Source organism: Gossypium hirsutum, chromosome D03 (genome assembly GCF_007990345.1).
Source record: "Gossypium hirsutum isolate 1008001.06 chromosome D03, Gossypium_hirsutum_v2.1, whole genome shotgun sequence".
NCBI classification, from domain to species: domain Eukaryota; kingdom Viridiplantae; phylum Streptophyta; class Magnoliopsida; order Malvales; family Malvaceae; genus Gossypium; species Gossypium hirsutum.
Window position 1 is genome coordinate 46485871 of NC_053439.1, and position 22668 is coordinate 46508538.

At 31.6% G+C, this 22668-nt stretch overlaps 1 protein-coding gene across 1 annotated transcript; it reads left to right on the plus strand.

The window, feature by feature from the left end:
* Window positions 1-7702: 7702 nt before the first annotated feature.
* On the plus strand, window positions 7703-9368 carry LOC107950330 (E3 ubiquitin-protein ligase RDUF1). Its single transcript, XM_016885147.2, has one exon. It carries the CDS (start codon window positions 8068-8070, stop codon window positions 9151-9153), a length of 1086 nt encoding a protein of 361 aa, XP_016740636.1. The 5' UTR covers window positions 7703-8067; the 3' UTR covers window positions 9154-9368.
* Window positions 9369-22668: the final 13300 nt, after the last annotated feature.

Below are 22668 nucleotides of genomic sequence, written 5' to 3' on the forward strand. Positions count from 1 at the left end.
AGACTAAATTGAAAAAGGTGCAAAACTTGCAAATTAAAGGAAATAGTGATTAAATGGCTTAATAAATAAATAAGAGAAGACTTAAGAAGCAATTAAGCCTAAAATTAAGGGATGTGGCGGCATAAGTAAGAAAATTAATAAAATATAGTCATTCAATGGCAAAATGGTAAATAAAGCAAAAATTTTTTAAGTTTTTAGGCTATTCATCTTCTAAATTTCGACAAACAGCCATGGGAGAAAATTGCTATGCTGGTTCTTCATATTTTGATGCATGTGAGTCTAATTCTTGCTCTTTTTTTTAAATTTTTATATTTTTAAAAATTTTACAATTAGGTCTAATTATCTATTTCATTAGTTTTTTATTTTATTGGTAATTTTGAAAGTTACCATTGATGAATACTGAATTTTTTTTTGATAAATTAACTTGGATTTAAAGCTTTAATTTTGTTATATGATGACTTTACATAATAACTTTGATAGAAATTGATTTTAGGACCAAATTGTGATGAATTAAAGAATTAGGGTTTAGAATTAAATTTTTTTCTATCAAGGGTTGTATGATAGCCTGGAATATTTAGATAAATTGTCAATTGAGGAAAAAATTAGTTTATTTGATAGATTAACTAGTAAGGGACTAAATTGCAAAAATTGTAAAAATTAGGGTAATTATGTAATTTTGAAAATTAAAGGGTAGTAATTGACAAGTGAATTGAAACAGAAATGTGTGCTAATGAATGAATAATTTTATATTTTAGATCAAGAGCCCGTAGATAATCGTGACAAAGGAAAATTAGCATAATAGTCTCTGAACTACTACAAATCTTACAATTTAACCCAGGTAAGTTCGTGTGGTTAACCTTTAATGTTTATTTATTAAATTGATGAATGTTATTATATATTTATTCATATCTATTGTTGAAAATAAAATTATTGTTAAATTATGAAATTGAATTGAATGTTTAAAACGAGTGGAATGCGGGATTGAGTACAATTGTTTTGTGGCAAAGGATGAATTGACGATAAATGCAAAGGATGAATTGACGGAAAATTACCCAAGTAAGTTGAGGTTCAGCATTAGTTACGAACTTTCATATTTACTTTCCGTTTAGCTCTCACGAGCTTCTGTTAAGTCATATGAGTTTCTGTTTAACCTTTATGGGTTTCCGTTCAACTCCTATGAGCTTCCGTTCAACCCTTACGGGTTTCTGTTTAGCACTTATATGCTTCTGTGCAGCCTCCGGGCTTCTGAATACGATGTACTCATATCCATAAGTCGTTCTCCGATTCAATAAGGGTTGGTAAATGACGTATGAAATTAATGTATAAAGACTTAATGTTATGATTGGTATTGATCTGAGATTAGTGAGTTCATCAATTAAAGTTATGATTGGCAGGAAATGTACGTTGAATAGTTTATTTAAATGATTTGTTATAATATGTACGGTAAGATTTATGTTTAACCTATTGAACTTATTAAGCTTCATTAAGCTTACTTGTGTTGTTTAATGTTCTTCTAGATTAACGTGAGGTCGGGAGATCATCAACACATCAAGTCACACTATCCAACTTAATTTGGTAGCTTTTGCAACGTAAAATTTGGTTTATATGGCATGTATAGGGTTGGAGTGGAAATGAACTACTTAAAAATATGGTTATCAATGTTATATGCTTGTATATATATAAATAGAAGTAGATTTTGATAAACCAATGTAATGGATTAAATAGGTAAATTTAAGTAATTGAGTATTTGTGATGTTATGTTATGCTTAAAACGTGATTTTGGCTTGTGTTAATTATTTGTTTGAGATGTATTGATGTATTGAAATGTTGTGTATAGGTTGATAACAAAATAAGTGAGAAAAGTGGCCTTCAAATGACCTATTTTCATCCACACGGGCGTGTGTCTCAGCCATGGATGACACATGGCCTAGCAAATGGTCATGTGTTCAGGCTGTGTGTCCCCTGCATCTTTAAATTTTAGAAACAGAATGCTTAGGTATTTTCACACTGGTAGAGACACGGGCGTGTGTCTTAGTCGTGTGTGGCACACGGTCTAGCACACGGGCATGTGACTTGACTGTATCAACACTGCACCTTAATTATACAAGTTAGTATGCTCACACGGCCTAGCACACGGGCGTGTGGCTTGGCCGCGTGACCCAAGTTAGTAGCCACCCTAATTTGGATACAGGCTGGGACACAGCCATGTGTCCCTACTTTGAATACCTACACGGCCTGAGACACAGGCGTATCTCTCGACCGTGTGCGACATACGGCCTGGCTACACGGGCATATGTCCCCTACACCTTGGAAACTTTTTTAGATTTTGCAAAAAATTCTCTAAGTTCTCGATTTAGTCCCAACTCGATTCTAATGTGTATTTTTAGCTTCGAGGGCTCTTATAAGGGACTTAATAATTGAATTATGATATGAACATTGTATGCCATAAAATATCTATTATCTGTTTCATAATCCCTGGTAATACTCCATAACCCTGTTCTAGCGATGGATTTGAGTTAGGGTACTACATTTATTGGTATCAGAGCTTCAGTTTAGTCGATTCTCAGAATGAACGTAGTGTATAAAATATTTAAAAATACATGCCATATAAATCTGTGATAGTGTGATGTGTATGATCCGATCTAACCCTTGTTTTTCTTATAGATTGTAAAGATGTCTGATAGATCTGAACATGCTAATCAGGATGAAGCTAATAGTAGAGTACAAATATCTGAACATGGGACAAGTAGTAACATCCCAATTCCTCCGGCTCAAGAACAAGAACTTAAAAATATGTTCTTCGGATGTTTGAATCAATGGTTTAATGAATTCATGCAAGAGAGAAATCCAGCTCAACAACCTCCTCCCCCTACTGTACCACCTGTAGAGCCGCCAATTGCACCTTCACCTCCTCTAGTGACTAAATCCAGTAATGTAATCCGGTTGAAAAACTCAGAATGTGTGGGGCCAAAGAATTTCGGGGAAGGTGTGAAAATGATCCAGTGAAAGTTGAATATTGGCTTTCAAACATAATAAGAGTTTTTGAAGAAATAGCTTGTTCACCTTATAATTATCTGAGATGTGTTGTTTCCTTACTGAAAGAGGAAGCATATAATTGGTGGTCGACTATAGTGGTTGTAGTGCCGAAAAAGAAAATCACTTGGGAATTCTTTTAGAGTGAATTTAAAAAGAAATATGTTGGCAAGAGATAACTAGATAAAAATAAAAGGGAATTTCTTGACTTGCATCAAGGAAACAAATCGGTAGCCGAGTACGAAAGAAAATTTGTATACCTCAGCAAATATGCCCGGGAAATTGTATCAACCGAAGAAGAAATATGCATTTTGTTTGAAGAAGGGCTGAATGATGAAATCAAAATAATGATTAGGGCCACTAAAATACGAAAATTTGTTGTTTTGTCAGATCGTGCTCAAAAGATGGAAGAGGTGTATACTAGAAAAATACAGCGAGCACGGTCGTGTGTCCCTACTTTGAATACCCACACGGCCTGGCCACACGGGTGTGTGTCCCCTGCACCTTGAAAATTTTTTGAGATTTTACGAAAAATTCTCTGAGTTCTCGATTTAGTCCCGACTCGATTCTAATGTATATTTTGAGCCTTGAGGACTCTTATAAGGGGCTTAATAATTGAATTATGATATGAACATTGTATGTCATGAAATATCTATCATCTGTTCCGTAATCTCTGGTAATGCTCCATAACCCTATTCCAGCGAAGATTTGGGTTAGGGGTGTTACAGAACTTTTTTGTGTAAGGAATCGACATTGATTTTTATTTTTAGGTTTTCTTTTTAGTTTCTTTTGAAGTAATTGTAGTTGCCGTGCTAACGTTTGTCAAAGCAATGCTTAGATCAAGATTAGAGCTACAATGATTTAATAAGATTTTCTTTTCTCTTAATCTCTTTTCAATTATTGTTCTTATGCTTGTCTATTAGTTTTATTTTTTTCAATGTTCATTATGAACTAACTGCTCAAATAGTGGTGGAGGGAATTGGAAGTTAATGAGTTATTAATCAAAATAGGTTAGAGATGAGTTTTAGTGGCAAGATTAAGTGTTCAATTTGTTCTTCATAATTAATCTAAATGACAATTAGATTAAAGAATAATCTAAGAGAGAATTAAACATTGAGAGTGTGTGGTTAACTTTAGCTATCTAGTTGAATAGTTACCTAAACCCACTAAGATATACACCAGTTGGGTTGCCTATAAGATATACACCAATTTAGATAATAGGGTTGAAGAGAGTAATGGTTTACGGTCTTGTTAATTCTTATATGATATGAATCAATGTAGGATTTCTAAACACTTATAAGCTATACATCAATGCAAATACTTGCATCTTGATGGTTATCTTAGCTGTGTATTTTAGATTTATCAATAATTGAATTAGATGGGCATAACGTTAAATTTAACTCTTAACATTTACATCTTTTGTTAGTTTGGCCCTTTTTTTTAAGTTAAATTTGACTATTAGCCTTTCAAAAAGAGGCAAATCGTTTTTTTAATGGATCTATTTGTCTCTTGGTATGCTCCTACCATTAATTTTTTTAACAATGTTGGCTTGATAATCCATGTGATAGCTAACATGTCTTTCATACTGACATGACACTATTTTTCTTAGATGCATTGTCAAAAAATAATTTTAGATGCATTGTCAAAAAATAATTTTAAATTTTAAAAAATAAAAAATAAAAAAATTCAAAAAAATATATAAAAAGTTCATAAAGTTTTAAAAAAGTAGTATAAAGTATATGCAGATTATCATGTTTAAAATTTAACATTTTAGTCAGTATTTTTGTTAAAAAAACGACAATTTAACTTTTTTTTTTAAAAGTTGATGGTCAAATTTGACTTTTTTTTAAGAGGTTAAGGGCCAAGTTTAGCATAAAAAATAAGAATAAAGGTAAAATTGACAAAAAAATATAAATATTAAAGGTTAAAATTGATTTGATGAGTAAACCCTATTAAGAGAAGATAAATTTCATCACTAAGACTTCTCTTGCATTACAGTTCAATTATTAATTTAGTTTTTTTTTATATTTTATTTGTCTCTATTTATTTAGCTAGTTGCTTATTTTATTTTCTTAATAATTATTTTACTTATTTTTAGTTATTTCTTAGATTTATATTAACTTATTTATATTTTGTATTCAAGTTTTATTTCATTATTTTAAAATTGTAAATTTTTTCTGTGAGTTTGATGTTTCGATGTAATTTATAATTTGACAGTGCTCTCCTATACTTGCAAGTCATAGAGGAAAATGACAAGCTGAAATTTATTTATTTTATTGTTATTTCTCTATGTACATTTTTCTTGTGTTATTTTTTATATGATTTAATTTTTTTATTGTCTTTAAAAGAGATAGAATATTAGTAATTAAAATCAGTATCTTAATCTAAATTTATCTAATCCATTACTACATATTCTTATTCAAAATGGTACGACTCTCTTCGATGGCTTCTATCTTTACCAATATGCTCATTAGATTGGGGAACCATTTTTCAAAACCCTCTAATGCTGATATTTTACTTTCTAGTTATTTGTATGTTAAATGCCAACAAATACCAGACTGTTTATTGCCCATTATGCGTGCTAGGACGACTGGGGGAGCTTTGTATCCTCACGTTTTTGCTCTTTAAAATTTTTTTTTATATTAATAGTCACTCAATTATTAGTTTTTATTTTTTATAATTCAATAAAATTTTTTAAAATTGTATAATAATAAATTTAATCCTCAAAGTTTACACATTCTTACTTTAGTCTTCAAGTGAACATTATAAAACTAATGAAGAGTGAATCGACAGCGATTGATTCATCTCAACCATTAGTTTCCCATCCAATGGTGGATAATTGGAGTATCAAGAGAAAATAATGAGAAAAGGAGAATTTATGATTTTAGATTTTTAAGTGTTTCTATTGTTGTTGATAAAATTTTTTAAAGCTTTTTAGGTGATATGGTCACAAAAAAAAAAAGAGCAAAATTACGAAAAGGATGAAATTACACAATATGCAAACGTTAATTGTTAATTTTTTTTTAGAATCAATACTAAATTAACATCTTATTTTTTATGCCAGCCACTTCTAGTAACTAAAAAAGAAAATTGAATTGTTGAGTTACTATGGATATCATTTATCTAAAAGAAAATATCCGCACGTTTAACACATGTAGACAATAGTTCAAATGTAGCAAATTTGGCTGCTTTAGGTAATAAAATTCAAAATTAAGGGAACATGTAAGGTAAAAACAAGCATCTTTAGAAACAATTCAGCTCAACAATATAGCAGAAGAAGACAGAAAAATACCAGAGACCAAATATCCTCTCCAAATAGAAAAAGAAAATTGTATGTAATCTATCATTTTTCAATAAGGAAATGAAAAATTAGATTTTTCCTCCTCCTGAAAAAATTTAAATCCAACTAAAAATATTAAAAATCACAATTTTATGCATTCTTTCCTCCTCCAAATAAAAGCACATTCCTTGAAATTGCTTGCCATTTGGACCATATTGGAAAGAAGGAAGACCTGAGTTTTTGTTTTTGGCCAACTACAATTGACTTAATTTAACATTTGTAAGTTGTTTTTCTAAAAAAAATTAAACTTTGACCCACAAAATATCACTTTCATTCTTTACAGGTCTGTACTTGGGGACAACCTATTAGTAATACCTGCTTATTATTATTGCAATATATATTTGATTGGTATTTTTTGTTTTTAATTTCAAAATTTAAAAAAGGAAAAATAATAATAAAACAAGAAATGCTAAATAAATGAACCTACGAAATGTCATCATGGTAACATTATGATGTATAAACTGATATTTTACAATATTAATTATGAATTATCATACTACTTTGAATGAATAAATTGTTTTTATTTAAAAAAGATATTAAAAAGTATTCATTTCATGCTTCGGTTTTTTAAATGATAATATTAGTATTACAAATAACACGTTTTGTTGTACTTAAATACATATATTTCATTAATTTAGTCGTTATCTAATTTTCACGATTCCCAATTTATGTTTTGATGTCAGAAATTTAAATACTTAATTAGATGATGTTTATGGTGGGGAAAAAATAATGTAAAAAGTATTTGAATAAAATATATTTAAAAGTTAAATGAAAGATTAAGTTGAAAATTTAGAGATGAAGGTATTTTAAGTTAAAATCATACTATAATAATATTTTATAAAAAAATTATATGAATATTTGTTTAATAGATTTTTAATTATTTCTCAATTGATTGGCTTAATTGGTGTTTTATCGATTTAAAGAGCAAAGTGCAAATTTTTTACATTAAGTTAGGTTTTGATCACACCCTCAAAAAGGCAATAAAAAAACCTTTCTTTTTTTAATTTGAGATTTTATAACATCTTAAATATTTTATTAATAATTTAGGTAGATATACTTTAATTAATATTTTGGAGATAAAATTAAGAGTTAAAATAAAGAGGAGTGAGAAACAGCCGGCTCCACGAGAAATTTCATATTAAGATTTGTTCAGCGATGAATTTTATTAATTAAAAAATTTTCATAAGAGTTTGGATAATCATTTTTTGTCCACAAATTTTTTATAGTTTAAAGAGTGTGGGTCCATTTCACGCGCCAACCAAGCACATAACAACACACTCTTTTGCCTCGGTTTAAAGAATCTTCCTAGTAGTTCCTGCCAGTTGTCCTCTCACGCTCACCACGTCACACGCGCCTCTCATTACTCGGCCTATTAGTTTGAATTTTCAAACTCGGCGTCCCGACATTTTTACAGCTTCAGATTTTAACTCCTTTTACCCCCACTGTTAACCCCCCCATTTATACCCTAAACCTTAGTCTCCAATTGACCGGTCAATCTGTTAACCCCGTTAAGTTTTGTCTTTCTCTCCAATCCTAAACAGCCACCTGGATTCACACTCCTTACGGCGTTTAAACTTTAAGGCGGCCTCGTTTCCCTTTAAAAGCGACTGAAGCTCATTTCTGCACCGAAAATCCTTTTTTTTTTTTTAAATTTGCCTTTATTTCTGGATCTGGAATCCTCGCCGGGGTCAAGCATGTCTTCAACGTCTTCGTATTGGTGTTACAGCTGCACCCGTCTGGTTCGTGTGGTGGTTTTGGATAGCGGGTCAAACGACGCCGTTGTCTGCCCGTACTGCGACGGAGGCTTCATCGAGGAGATCGAATCTTCGGATAATCACAACCGTCGGTTTCCAGCTATGTACATGATCACCAGCAACGATAATAGCCGTCAAAATTCGAATCGGGCGCGAAATCTCGTCTTTCGTAGGAATCGTCGTGGTTCTGTTGACCGGTCAAACATCAATCCGATCATCGTCCTCCGTGGCTCCACCGACGACGAGAACGGCTCCACCAACGGGAACAGCAACATCAACAGCGGGTTTGGGTTCTTCTATGATGACGGATCTGGGTCCGGTTTAAGACCCATACCGACTTCGATGTCCGAATCTCTAATGGGTTTGGGTTTCGATCGGTTATTGGAACAGCTTTCCCAGATCGAAATAACCGGACTGGGTCAACCCGAGAACCCGCCGGCTTCGAAATCGGCAATCGAATCAATGCCGACGATTCAAATAGAAAAGGCCCATGTTTGTTCTGAAACCCACTGCGCCGTTTGTAAAGAACCTTTCGAGCTCGCGTCGGAAGCGAGGGAGATGCCGTGCAAGCATATTTACCATGAAGATTGTATCATCCCATGGCTGGCGCTTCGGAACTCGTGCCCACTTTGCCGTCACGAATTGCCGTCGGATCGGAGCGAGTCGAGCGACGAGGCATCAGAGACGGTGGGGCTGAGCATATGGAGGTTACCGGGTGGGGTTTTCGCGGTGGGAAGGTTCAGGGGAGAAAGGGAAGTGCCGGTAGTATACACGGAGATGGACGGTGGGTTTGGGGAATCGGGATCGGAGTCGGGTTCGGGTCATGGAGCAGCGAGGAGGGTATTGGGGGTCGGGGTAAGAAGAAGAGAGAATGGGTTCAGGAGAGTTGTTAGAAATGTGACGTCGTTTTTGAGGGGGTTGAGGTCTCAGCCGTCTCACCGTGGAAATGAAGAATCCGGTGGTTTGACCAGAAGTGGTTCAACGTCTATGTTTCGTAGGTTCACAAGAATCTTAAGCTTAAGCTAAAGCTCCAGCTCTGTTTTGTAATAACAATATTTTTTATATTTAGATTAATTACATAAAAGAAAGAGAAAGCCAAGTATTTTTTTTTTCCTTCCAAATTTTTTATGGGGTTTTATGAAAAGAAATGTGTTCTTTGATTATTGTAAATACCAATTAATTGCCTAGAATTGGAGTCTCTGATTTCAGGTTGCAATGCAGTTTCATGTTATTTTCTTCTAGATGGTTTGCTAAGAACTTGTTAATTAGACAGCAGGAAGAAAGGAATGGAATCAAAAGCAAAAATATCTCTAGTTTGTCAATTTTTGAAGGCAATGGTGAAGATTGGGCAACATAGGTTTCCATGTGTTTACTTGGATAATTACAGGATTTGAGTTAATTAGAGGATCTAATTACTTGTTTCAGTTCTCATGGGAAAGGTTGAGAAAGGAGGATTTCATGCTGATATCCAAAATTCTGGAAATATAGCATAAAGTAGTCTTTTGGTTTTAGTTAGGGCGAGATACAGCATGCCCAATTTTTACTATCCGACGCAGTCTTAGTTGCTCCAACCTGCCTGCGTACTAATCATGTTTGTGTGTTATGGATCGATACGTGCTGCCTTAACGGGTCGAAAACTTAGTACCTTGAACAGTAACGAGCTTAAGTCAACTTTGGAGAAAGGCACAATTAAAACCTTATTCTATAAAATTGGTTTGAGAAGTGCAATGCATAAAAATCTTATATATATTTTTTAATCTTAAATTGAGAGAATAAAATCTTATATGTGTGAAACGGAGTGTGTATAAGATCACTTGATTCTGAAGACTAGAAAGCAAGCTGGCAAAACCAAAATGTAAATGCAGAAATTGGTGGAATATCCAAACACCTTCTCATTCTATGAGAGGCAAAACAGAAGGTCACCTTGTCTCTAATATCATGGTGGTACAGAAAACAAATTTATTTACTAGAATTAGGTCATTTGAGTAAAATGAACAAATGAAACCAAAGGGCGACGTGTTCAAATGGCATAGAGAGAAAAAGAGGCTCCACCGACTAACTCTTTTATTTGATCATCTGTTAACATCAGATCAATGCCTTAAATTGTTGTCATCAATCATCTTTTTCTTTTTAATTTATTTTAGAAAATAAAGTATTGTTGCTGTTACCAATTCATTTTTAATTTTTTTGTATAAAAATTATTTTAAATTTTCTTCGCTAACAAACTACTGATTGAATCCTAAGGTTTTTTCTTAATCACTAGATTTAGGGTTTCAACTCTTTCCATTTTTATTCATACTTGTAGAATGTATGTTTGTATTAGAAATCATGTTGGGGTTGCTTATCTCTATTTTTAATTAGGTGCTCAAGAGTTTGATTCTCACGTTACTGTAATTTAGTGAACATCTTATAGGCCTAAAATTGATGTTTTGGTAAATAGACGAGGGGATTTCAATGTTTCCTTTTTCAATTATCATTTTTATTTAATTTTGATAATTATTTTATTAAAACTTTTTTTTTGCAAATATAATGATATATTTTTTATATTATTATTTTTAATATTTTTTAATTTGTAAAATTAAAATAACTTATTTTTTCATAAATCAGTTATTTATCCAAATAAAGCAATTACAAATGCTAGAATTTCGTGTCGATGAATTTTAAAATGCTAGCATTTTAAAAATTTCAAAATTTTTTTAAAATTCTCATTTAAACACACTCTTGGAGTGTGTTTGACTGAGAGATTTGTTGGAGAGATTTCATTTGCATCAACGTTTTCAAAATTTTAAAAGTAAATTTGTTTGGATTAGTTTCAGTAGCTCGATTTCTTTTTGGGTAAATTACGTCATTAATCGCTAAACTATAAGTAAGTTTTCGTTTTGGTCACTTAATTATAAAAAGTTACAATTTGGTCATTGAACTATTCAAAACTTTTCATTTAAGTCATTAGGTTATAAAATTGATGATATAGGACTTTCTCTGTTTGCAATGCCTGCACCAATAGAAAGTTCTATTTCCCTTTCTCTTCTATAATTTAATTATTTTCATCAAACAATTTTGGACGTCACGAATTTGCAAATTAAAATTCAAATAATTTTTTTCTTCAATCACTGACACTGACCTTTAGATCGAAGTGGATCTAAGATATGTTCTTCTACTCGTCGATAGGTATTGATCCACTGTATCAATTGTCAAAATGTCACTTGGAACTTACTAGCAGAATTTAAAAAAAAAACTTAATATCTCAATGACTTAAATAAAAACTTTTGCATAGTTCAGTTACTTAAATGAAAACTTTTGAATAATTTAGTGGCCAAGTTATAACTTTTTTTTAATTAAGTGACCAAAACGAAAATTTACTCATAGTTCAGTGACTAACAGTGTAGTTTACCCCTTCTTTTTTCAAATTCCATATAAAGTGAGGGTTTTTCAAAATTCCTCATAATTTTATTTCATGTAACACATATGGTCCCACTATGAGAGAAAAAACTTAAAATCTAAAAATCTTTGTTATTTGCCAATAGTATTATGGTATTATGTTGTAGACATGAGAGATTGAGTTTGATCCCAAGCAACCCCACCCCTAATTATAAAAAAAAACTTTTTTTATTTAATTCTAGTATATATTTTAAAATTTTATTTTATTAAAAATATTTATAAATTTTTACGAATCAAATAGTTTCCATAATGAGTATTTTTTAAAATATTATTTGTGTTAATATAATTATTCTTCTTTCATAATTATTTTTTAAAATTTATAAAATTCCAATAACCTAATTTTTCTTAAAGCAATTATATATCCAAACAAAACAACTACAATTACTAGCACTTTGAATTGATGAACACTAAAATGCTAATATTTTAAAACTCTCCAAAATTTTAAAATTCTTCATCCAAACACACTCTTGAAGATTTTTAGCAATCCATTATTGAAGACATATCATGAAAAAAAATCAAGTCAAGAAAAGAATGTATCAAAATTTTCAATGTAACCGAAGTTCTAATAAATGAAGAGATTTTTTTTCCAATGGACTTTATATTGAGATGATCTCTGTCGTCTTACTCATTATAGAAGACATATTCAAATGCTACTTTTGAGGAATTAGAGATTCACCTTGTTTATATTTTAGAATGTAATATATTGTCTATTTAACAAAAGACTTGTTTTACAATAAGAGATTAAGAGAGTACTTATTCTATTCAGGTTAGAAACTTATTTTAGTGCATATTAGTTGTAAGTAAATTGTTCTTTATGTTCAATTTACAGCTAAGCTCTTAGGGGAAAATCTTTGTGAGAGAGTGATCAAGATTGAAGTATAGGAGAAGGTTGCAACTAGGTCAGTGAGTTAGATTTGAATCTCAGATTGTACCTGTTGATTTAGAATGGCACCAAGGCCCGTGTACAAGCCTATTCGACATCCCAACAAAGTTATCAACTTAGTCTCCTTAAAGGTTTAATCACAGGCACAAAATCAAGGTAGATTTGAGTTAAGTTACACTTGGTTGTGCAAGAAATTGAGATGAGCGGGCTTAACAAGCTTGGAGGAGTTGAGATCGAGGCAAAAAACAATCAAGATTCCAAATCTTGGTTTCAAGGAAATTAAGAAATCGAATATTGGTTTCATATGAGCAACATTGAAGATTTCACAAATCAAGAAAACAAAGATTTCGATTCTTGGAAATCTTAGTCCAAAATCGAGAATCTTGGATGTGGACATGTGTGGCGATCCTTGATGTAGCACCCCTAACCCGTATCCGTCGTCAGATTAGGGTTACGAGGCATTACCGTAAAAAATACAATTCAACACAATCATTTATCACCTTTTATTCACCAAAGAATAAAAATACATTTGTAACATTACTAAACTCGAATGTCCACAAATCATTTATACTAGATTCGAATATATGAATCATAAAGCCATTCCACATCAAATGTTTAATCAAACTAACACATGAAAACCAAATTCAAACCATATGTCATAAATTTATAAAATTCTTACATGGGTACCACTTAACCAACTAACCAAACATATTTTACTATTATAAAACATCATATCGTAATATATATACATTATAATTCCTTTAGCCGAAACTTTTGGCTATATAGTAAGGCATTTGGACACCTAAATAAACATCAATGATATGTCACTTTCATATACTCAACTTACAACAATAAATTCCATTATATTAACTTACCCACTTGCACATATTTAAACCACAACTAACCATATCAATTCATAACATTAACTAATATCAATATAAATTATTTACGATCTTTGTTCATGTACATATTAATTTAAGCTGAACTATATCACATGGAAAAATGGGCAAAATTATACAAGTACATACAAGCAATTTCTAAATGACCAAATTTTAATTGTAAAACTAACCATTTCATACACTACCCATTTAACTATACTTAACCATTTTCTAAGTTCAATAATCAAAATTGAATATGCCAAATTCATAAGCTATGTACCATGCCAAAATTTCATATACACAACCAAATCTATTAATCCAATATTCAGTCATCACATTTAGCCTCCAAAAATTATTCATGCCATTTTCATCTTGAACCGTACCTAAAAACTCACTCATTCAAGCATATAATATGTGCATGCTTAACCATTAGAGACCAATTTAAATAACCGTTACACAATTGAACATAATTTCATCAATTTACCTCTTCACTGAGCCGAAACACAAAACCAACCACAATTGCAAATCAAATCATGTATCAGCTTACTAAATGAGCTATTTATAAATCATTCATATCATTACTCAACCAAGACATATATCCAAAACACCGTTCATACTTGTTTTGGAACATACTTAGCAAAACGTGAGTATACCATGACCAAAATTACACAACCATCAACTAACTTATTAATCAAACCAAACCATATAACCAAATACCACATATATATACACCATGAAATATACTTCCATAATAAGCTATTGCTATGACCGAATACACATAACAGTAATATCAAGATTAAGCCATTTTCGCATGGCTAAATATATACACATTTCAAGACTAAACAAAACAAATGCTAGCCTATACATGCCATATGTTCAAAGTTTCAAGCTTTTAAAATACCGAAATAGAGATCGATAGTGTGACAGACTTATTTGACGATCCCCGAGTTCATAACTAACTTTCCAAAAATCTATAAAACAACGAACAAACACACACATAGTAAGCTTAAATTGCCTAGTAAGTTATAAGCAAATAATTTATCAAATGAACATTAGCATAATTATATCAATATGGCCGAACATGAAAAAACTCATGCACATAATAGTCACACCTTTAACATGAATAATTCATATCATCATCTTAAGTATTATACTTACCTATTTTCATGAACATTTAATTCTGCACGTACCTGAGCCATTTAACTTTATTTCACACTCGATCTTTACTTAACAATGCCTGTTGAACCATTCAGAATCAATAAGGATACTCGGATAACTCGAAAAGCTCGTACAATGCCTACGTCCCAGACGAGGTCTTACATCTAATCAAATATCGATGCCACTGTCCTAGACAGGGTCTTACACGTAAATCTCAATTTGATGCCAATGTCCCAGACGTGGTCTTACACGAAATCACATATCGGAATCTTATGTCATGACATATATATCCTAACTATTCCTATGGTTCGTACGAGGCTTTCAGACGTCGTAATTCAATTGATTCAATCTCGTATCTACTTCTCCCACACTTATATCAATTCGACAAACTCATATATAGTTACAAAAATTCAATTTGGCACAATTAAATACATTTTCATATAAACTAACAACAATTATTTACTTATGAACTTACCTTGTACAGAGGCGAACGGACTAGAACGGCTATTTGACTACTTTTGATTTCCCCCGCTCCAAATTCGATTTCTTTCTCCCTTGATCTAAATTAATTCAAATTTGATTTGTTTAATAACATATTCACTCAAATTCATCTGAAAATACACAATTTGGGCAATTTGCACTTTAGCCCCTAGCATTTCACATTTTTACAATTTAGTTCCTATTTCAAAACAACCCAAAATACTCAAAATTTCACTAAACCCATGTTAGGTCGAATTCTCCTTAGGTCCCTAGCAGCCCATTTATTTCATTTATTTCACATTTTGACCCATAAGTTTATAAATTTCACAATTTAATCCTTAATACACATTTTTATCAAAAATTACTCAATTACACATAATAATCTAACAACATATATTTATTTTCATCATCAAAGAAAAAAATCATCAAGCTATCAACAACGGCAAATCTCAACTTCATCATCCAATCAGAAAATTAAAGCATGGGCTAGCTAAAACACAAAGCAACGATCTAAAAAACGTAAAAATTATCAAAAACCGAACAAAACTCATACATCAAATTTAACTTCAAAGTGCCGAACCCTTAAACAAAGTAAATGGATTCCTTTTCTTCTCACATTGGGCCATAAAAGATGAACACCCACTAACTTATTGATTTGTTTTATTTATTTCTTATTAATATACCATTTACTATTTTAACCTTTGTAATTTAATTAGAAAACCATATAACAAAAACCCATAACCGTTCACTACATTGTTCCATGGTCAAATATCCACTTAATGACTTAACCTTTAATTAATTAAAGCAATTTAACACTTTAACAAATAGCACGATACTTTTTCATTTTACGCGATTAAGTCCTTTTTTTTAAATCAAACACACAAACGATAAAATTTTCACACGAAATTTTCACACACATAAATTAACATGCTGTAGACACTAAAAATAATATTAAAATATTATTTTGACTCGGCTTTGTGGTTCCAAAACCACTTTCGACTAGAGTCTAAACCGGGCTGTTACACTTAACATGTGTCAACGTTCAATAATCTTGAAGAATTCAAGCTTAGATTGATTAATCTTGAGTTTCTTGAAATTCGGGCATGACTTGACGAGTTTATGTAATTTTAAGATATATCATTTTCGTTTTGGGAAATTTTTGGAACATTTGGATCCTAAGACATGTATTGTCTTAAGTTAATTAATTTATCCATATGTTTGTTCAGTTCTCAATGAGTAGTCAACGAGTTGTCATGTTTTTCATGTGTCATCATTTGATTGGTTAATATAGAGAGTTGGTTAATTTTAGCTTTATACATAGCAAGTAAATCTCATTCTCTTCTCATTCTCTTCTCATTCCCATTCATTTAAAGAGATTTTCTCTAAGAATTGTCTAAGTCTTCTTGAAGATCTCCTAAGTAAGTTTCAAGTCTTTTACTTTTCAATTTTGGTTTTTCTTTCTTTTCTTCTAGTTCAAATGTTCTTTCTTATTGTTTCTCTTATTTCATCCATTTGAGTCTTTTTATCATAATCCTTTATTCGAAGATCATCTTATGGTTGCTTAGAGTCTTTGTTATTTTCACCATGTTTGAATATTCTTGATAAACCTTAGACATATTTTGAATTTTTTAGTTCTTTTAGGTTATTTTGATTGTGTGTTTGAGTTTCTTGGACTAAACCTTATATATACATTTTTGATAAGTTATTTTGGATTCTTTGACCATTAGTGGGCTTGCTCGATCTTGATAACGTGTTAAAGAGTTTGAATGTCAATTCTCTATATTAGTAAGCCTTATTTCAATTCTTTATTACTTTATTGTGCCAAATTATGTTTAAATCCATTAAGTTTCAATTTCTTTCATTTGACTCCATTCATACTTGGGTTATATAGGTCAAAATTGAGTCTTGAGTCTTTTATTGTATCTTGGCTGAATTTAGCTAATAATGACTTAATTACTTGAGTTTCTTCAAGTGCATGTGATGCCTAACTCATTCAAACTCTTATCTCTCAAGCTATTTAGACATTTACTTCTAGTAGGATTAGTTGTTTTATGTAGCCTACATAAGGCATTCTTTTCATTCATTATGTAAGCTTTTGATTTTTTTAAATAAAGTATTCTCTGAAGTTCATTTATCTTTGCAATATGTAATTCTTGTTTTTTTTATCTCAGAAGATTCTTTTAACTTTATCTTTTTTTTATAAATATTTTGGGGGAAGTTCTTTAAACTTTGGGTTTTCAAGAAATCTTTCTTGGAAGGTCTATTAGAGCCGTATAATTGAGTTTGCTGGAAAATCATTCTCAAAGGGTTCAATTGGACAATCTATCTTCCATTCTTTCTTTTGCTTAGTTTGTCCATTCTTTATTGAATCTAATTTGTTTTTCTTCCATTGTATTACTTGAATTTTGGTTTTACTTATTCATCTTTTTGTTTTCTTATTTCTTTGATTGCAAGGAACACTTTTTAAGTTAATCATTCTTAAGGACACAAGTAACACCTTTTTGAACATCCTAAATCCCTTATGTCGACTTCTTCACTTATTTTTCTTTTGCTTTCTTTATTTTATTCTTGTTGCTCAAGTCTCTAACTTGTTTTCATGTTTCTCCAACAACAAGTCGATCCCCAAAGGCCATAAAATTGTTCCAAAATCCTTCTTTAATTAGAGGACTCAAGATTGGCAACCTAGAAGCACTTCTTCCATCCGAATTTGGTTTATTTCTTTAATTTGATTATTTCATTCTCTTTTTTGTGTTTTCTTTCTTTTGATTATTGTTTTGTCGTTTCTTATCTTCTTTGCTACTTTGTTTTAGGACCAATTCGATAGCTTGTTGTCCAAGAATACCCTAAGGTCAGTGTAGAGCTTCCTAAGTCAAAATGAGTATTCTTCTCTTTGAAGTAACTTCGAATTAACCTAGGAACATTGTGAATGTTGCCTTTTATCAGGATTACTCTTTGTGCCAGTGTAACAAAAATTTGATGTTTATGTATTAATTTATAACTCTTACTAAGTTTATCCAATTGCAATTGAGCAAAATTTTGGAAGGCAAAATAAACAAAATCTCAATTTATATTAGAGCTAAACACTTGATGCACTAAGTGGAGATCCTTCCATGGTGTTATTATTAAGACATAAGGATCATGTTGCAAAATTCGGTTAAGAAAATGATTTGCAGTTATAGCAGAAGTTTAAAGTTTTCAAAATCGAGTAGGTTTATGATATTTATAGCAATAAAATTTTTACCAAAAAGTACTTGTGATTTGTGCGAGATTGTAACACCCCTTACCCACATTCCCGATCAGAACAGGGTATGAGGTATTACTAAATTTTTAAAAAATTTCGACAGCATTTCTGCTTATTTTTGCTTTAACCTCCTGCAAGTTTTCAAACACAATTCAATATTCCAACCAAGTTCAGTTGTATAAACATATACAATTTAACCATTAATAAACACTACATTTTAAATCGAACCATAACATATATTTACATGGTGACGCTCCATTACATAAGTCATCTATACATGCCATAATTTCCGGAATACTAGTAGCAAAATACACAAACGTGGATGATAGTGTAGATGATTGTCTGACTCCGTCCCAATTCCGAGTTGATGGAAATCACTATAATCAAGAGAAAAATAAAAACGAGTAAGCGTATAGCTTAGTAAGTAAACATATGACAAATAAATAAATTTCTCACATGACTACACCATAGTATAAATTTATTCACAAATAAATTTCATTGTTTGTGTAATTTCCAGCAAGCTGGTTTTCTGCGTCATGACCACTAATTTATTTTTATCCGGAGCAACAAGGCTCAAAATTGAATTCCATAAATTTTCCATGAAACTAGACCCATATATATTTCTATCATAAAATTTTCAGAATTTTTGGTCAAGCCAATTAGTACATTTTATTCTTTAAATATTCCCCTGTTTCACTGCCCGACAGTCCTGACCTCCCCTTACAAAAATTCACATAACTCTCTGTAAAAGTTTCAAAAAATGTTCTCGTTTATTTATATTAAAAATAGACTCAAAAAATAATCCAGGAATATAGATTTCAAGCCATAATTATTTTTTTTATAATTTTTGGTGATTTTCCAAAGTTGGAACAGGAGATTTCGAAATCAATCCATCCCTGTCTCAGTAAAATTCAAATATCTCCAAAAATACAACTCTTTTGCTTGCTCTATTTCTTTCATATGAAAATAGACTCATTCAACTTCAATTTCATATATTATTTAACCTCTAATTCATTTTCCACCATTTATGGTGATTTTTCATAGTTGCCCAACTGCTGCCATTCAAAACAGTTTTGCATTCAAATTGTCTCTTTTTGTATTTTTGATTTTCCTCTCATCTTATACATGGGTTGATTAAGTATCAAACCCAATATTCCTCCCATAAACTTATCCACCACATATATGAATATTCACCTTCCCAATTTACTCATTGAACACTCAGAATGTTAACCGTTATCGGTGGATTCCGCACTTAGCAACCACCAATGAATCGGGGAATCAACACACAGCAACCCCTTGGGGGAATCAGCACTTAGCAACCCCCTTCACATTTTAGATGCGGTGGAATCAGCACTTAGCAACCACCAATGAATAGGGGAATCAGCACTTAGCAACCCCTCGGGGGAATCAGCACTTAGCAACCCCCTTTCACATTTAAAATACGGTGGAATCAGCACTTAGCAACCACCAATGAATCGGGGAATCAGCACACAGCAACCCCTTGGGGGAATCAGCACTTAGCAACCCCCTTTCACATTTAAAATACGGTGGAATCAGTACTTAGCAACCACCAATGAATCGGGGAATCAGCACACAGCAACCCCTTTATATGCAATATGCTCCGGCCTATTCCGAGTGTTCAACCAAAAACCGTGTTTTGCAACCCCTTACCACCTTTCCCAATTTAACAACATTTTTGGAATCTTGCCAAACATTTATTTTATATTCAAATAAATCTCAACACATATCAAATAATATCAAAATAATACATTAAGTCACATGCTTACTTACCTTGGTGCAAAATATCATAATTTTGCAATTCACTCCACTATCTTTTCTTTTCCTCGTTTGAGATAATCTTCCCATCTCTCTTGATCTGTAATAGCAAATTTAACTCGTTTAATGTTCACATTTATTAAAATAATCCTCCACCCAAATTTTTGAAAATTTACAATTTTGTCCCCAAACTTTTACATATTTACACTTTTGTCCCTAAGCTTGGAAATTAAACTTCATCACTTATTCTTAGGTTTTATGACATGCTGAACATTTTTCGCTTCTATGGCAACATCAAATTCTCACTCTAACACATACTTTTGAACATTAACTATTTTTACCGATTATGTCAAATTACCCGTTTTCGTTTAAAATCGCTTAGCAAAAGTTGTTTAACATAATTTCTAGCTTCATATTCCACCATAAAACAGCCAAATAAACACATTTCACCTATGAGTATTTTTCCAAATATGAACCCTAACACGAATTATTGATAGAATAAGCTAAATTAAGTTACCGGGACTCCAAAAACGTAAAGAACATTAAAAACGGGGCTTGAAATCACTTACTATTGAGCTTGGAAGCTTAAAAACCCTAACTATGGCTTCCCCCTTGCTGATTTCATTCACCATGAAGAAGATGAGCACATTTTGCCATCTTTTTCCCTTTTTAATTCTTTTTATTACTAAATGACTAAAATGCCCCCATTTAAAAAAATCTATTTCACCCATTTCTTATGTCTATTTTTGTCCATCAATTAACCAATGGTCTAATTACCATATAAGGACCCCCAATTTATAATTTCATAACAATTAGACACTTCTAACATGTAGAACTCAACTTTTGCACTTTTTACAATTTAGTCCTTTTGACTAAATTGAGTGCCCAAACGTCGAAATTTTCGAACGAAATTTTTCCGTAAAATTGTAGTCCATGAAAATATAATAATAATCATATTTTCTCTCATCGAATTTGTGGTCCCGAAACCACTATTCCGACTAGACCTAGAATCGGGCTGTTACAGAGATAGATTCAAGTCGATCTTGACTTTCAACCAAACACCCTTTTTCACTATCATCATACCATAAATTGCACCGAGTGTGGGCTCAAGCAACACGAATCAAATACAAAACAAAACACAATATTATTACTTTCAATAGGAAAATAATTCTTTCAATAAAAACAGGTAAAGATCGTAACTCCCAGAAAATAAAATTTATTCTCAAGTAAATAAATTACAACTATTTTCTGGTAGAATGATGATAACTCAATAATCAATAAGTGTGTGAATTAGGTCAACAAGTGTCATCTATTTATAGGGAGGGATAGAAAAATCTTGGTTAAACAAGCCATTGTAAAATAATATTATTTAAATAGAAAGCACTCCCTAGTCTAAATAGGAGAGGGGTGGGCGGCACACCTTAGTAAATACTACTAGGGTTGTAGCATTCATTTTTTAATGCGGTTTATTTATCTAACTTCATCATTTTCATTCAATTCTATGTATTTAGTTCTACATGCAATTCATTTTTGGTTTCAACGAGCTAATGAAAGGATCGATTGAACATATATAATTAGGGCTCAAATAATTAATAATTAAGTTTTAGCTTTTCGCCTATTAATTATAAACTTATTTAGTCATGAAGTCATTTCACTATAGTATCGTGGCTGAATTCTCCCTAATTACATATCAGTACGAAAACTATTTAATAAGTGCTCATTCAATTACCTTGTCTTAAGTGTGTTACCTTCATAGGATATCCTTAATCTCTTTGGGATAAATTTATTCTCTCAATATGATTCTATTTTATCTTATGGCAATCATTACCATTTCTTTTTTGAAAAGTCAATTACTATCAAATAGTAATTAAGTCATTCGCCACAAAGAAAAACGACCTGTGACCACGTTTACTTTTCATCTACCATATAATGCTAATGAGAGGACATCATTTACCCATTTCTTGGGTTATGAACACTATTGTGAATGATGCTACATACTGCAGAAGTCATATACCCAACGCATCAACTTTCGATTCATTATCTATTTGAATTCAGGCTTTTACTTACATCAAAGTATACGAGTCACACATACATATTTCATCATTCATTCAGGATTAAGGTATGTCACACTACGAACGTCACAAGTGAATAAATATATAAATAGGTGCAAGATCTATTCTACTTGGGTCCTGTCCGATGTATTGTTAGTCCAGTCAGTCACATCTATGTCTTTATCTTCTAGGGTCATCCGCTTCAATGCTCAAAACAAAGCACGCCATTATTTGGACTTGATAGCCGACATGTTAGTATTTAATCGGTTTGCTCATTTTTTATTAGACTAAAGACATGTTTAGATTTATCTACTAATACAAGTTGTTTTTCCATATTACGATTTGACCACGTAATACCGCTTAGTAGTAGTTAAACGTTAGATAACCAGCGAGCCAATATTTGCTTCCATTTTGCTTTACGTGCAAAATCGTTGAAGACAATATACAAAGACTATTAATGTATTCAATGAAAATTTATTTAAACTAATTTGTTTGAAAAAAATACAAGTATGTTTTGATCCGCTTGGATAGTTAAGAACAATACATCACGATACTCTAGTACTTAAATGTGTTTTGATCCATTTTCACAAGTTGGAGAAGTTGATTTACAATTAAACTTAAATTGTCTGTAGGGAT

Excerpts from the sequence above, each read along its gene's own strand:
- LOC107950330 (XM_016885147.2), top strand. The coding sequence starts at position 8,068 with ATGTCTTCAACGTCTTCGTATTGGTGTTACAGCTGCACCCGTCTGGTT.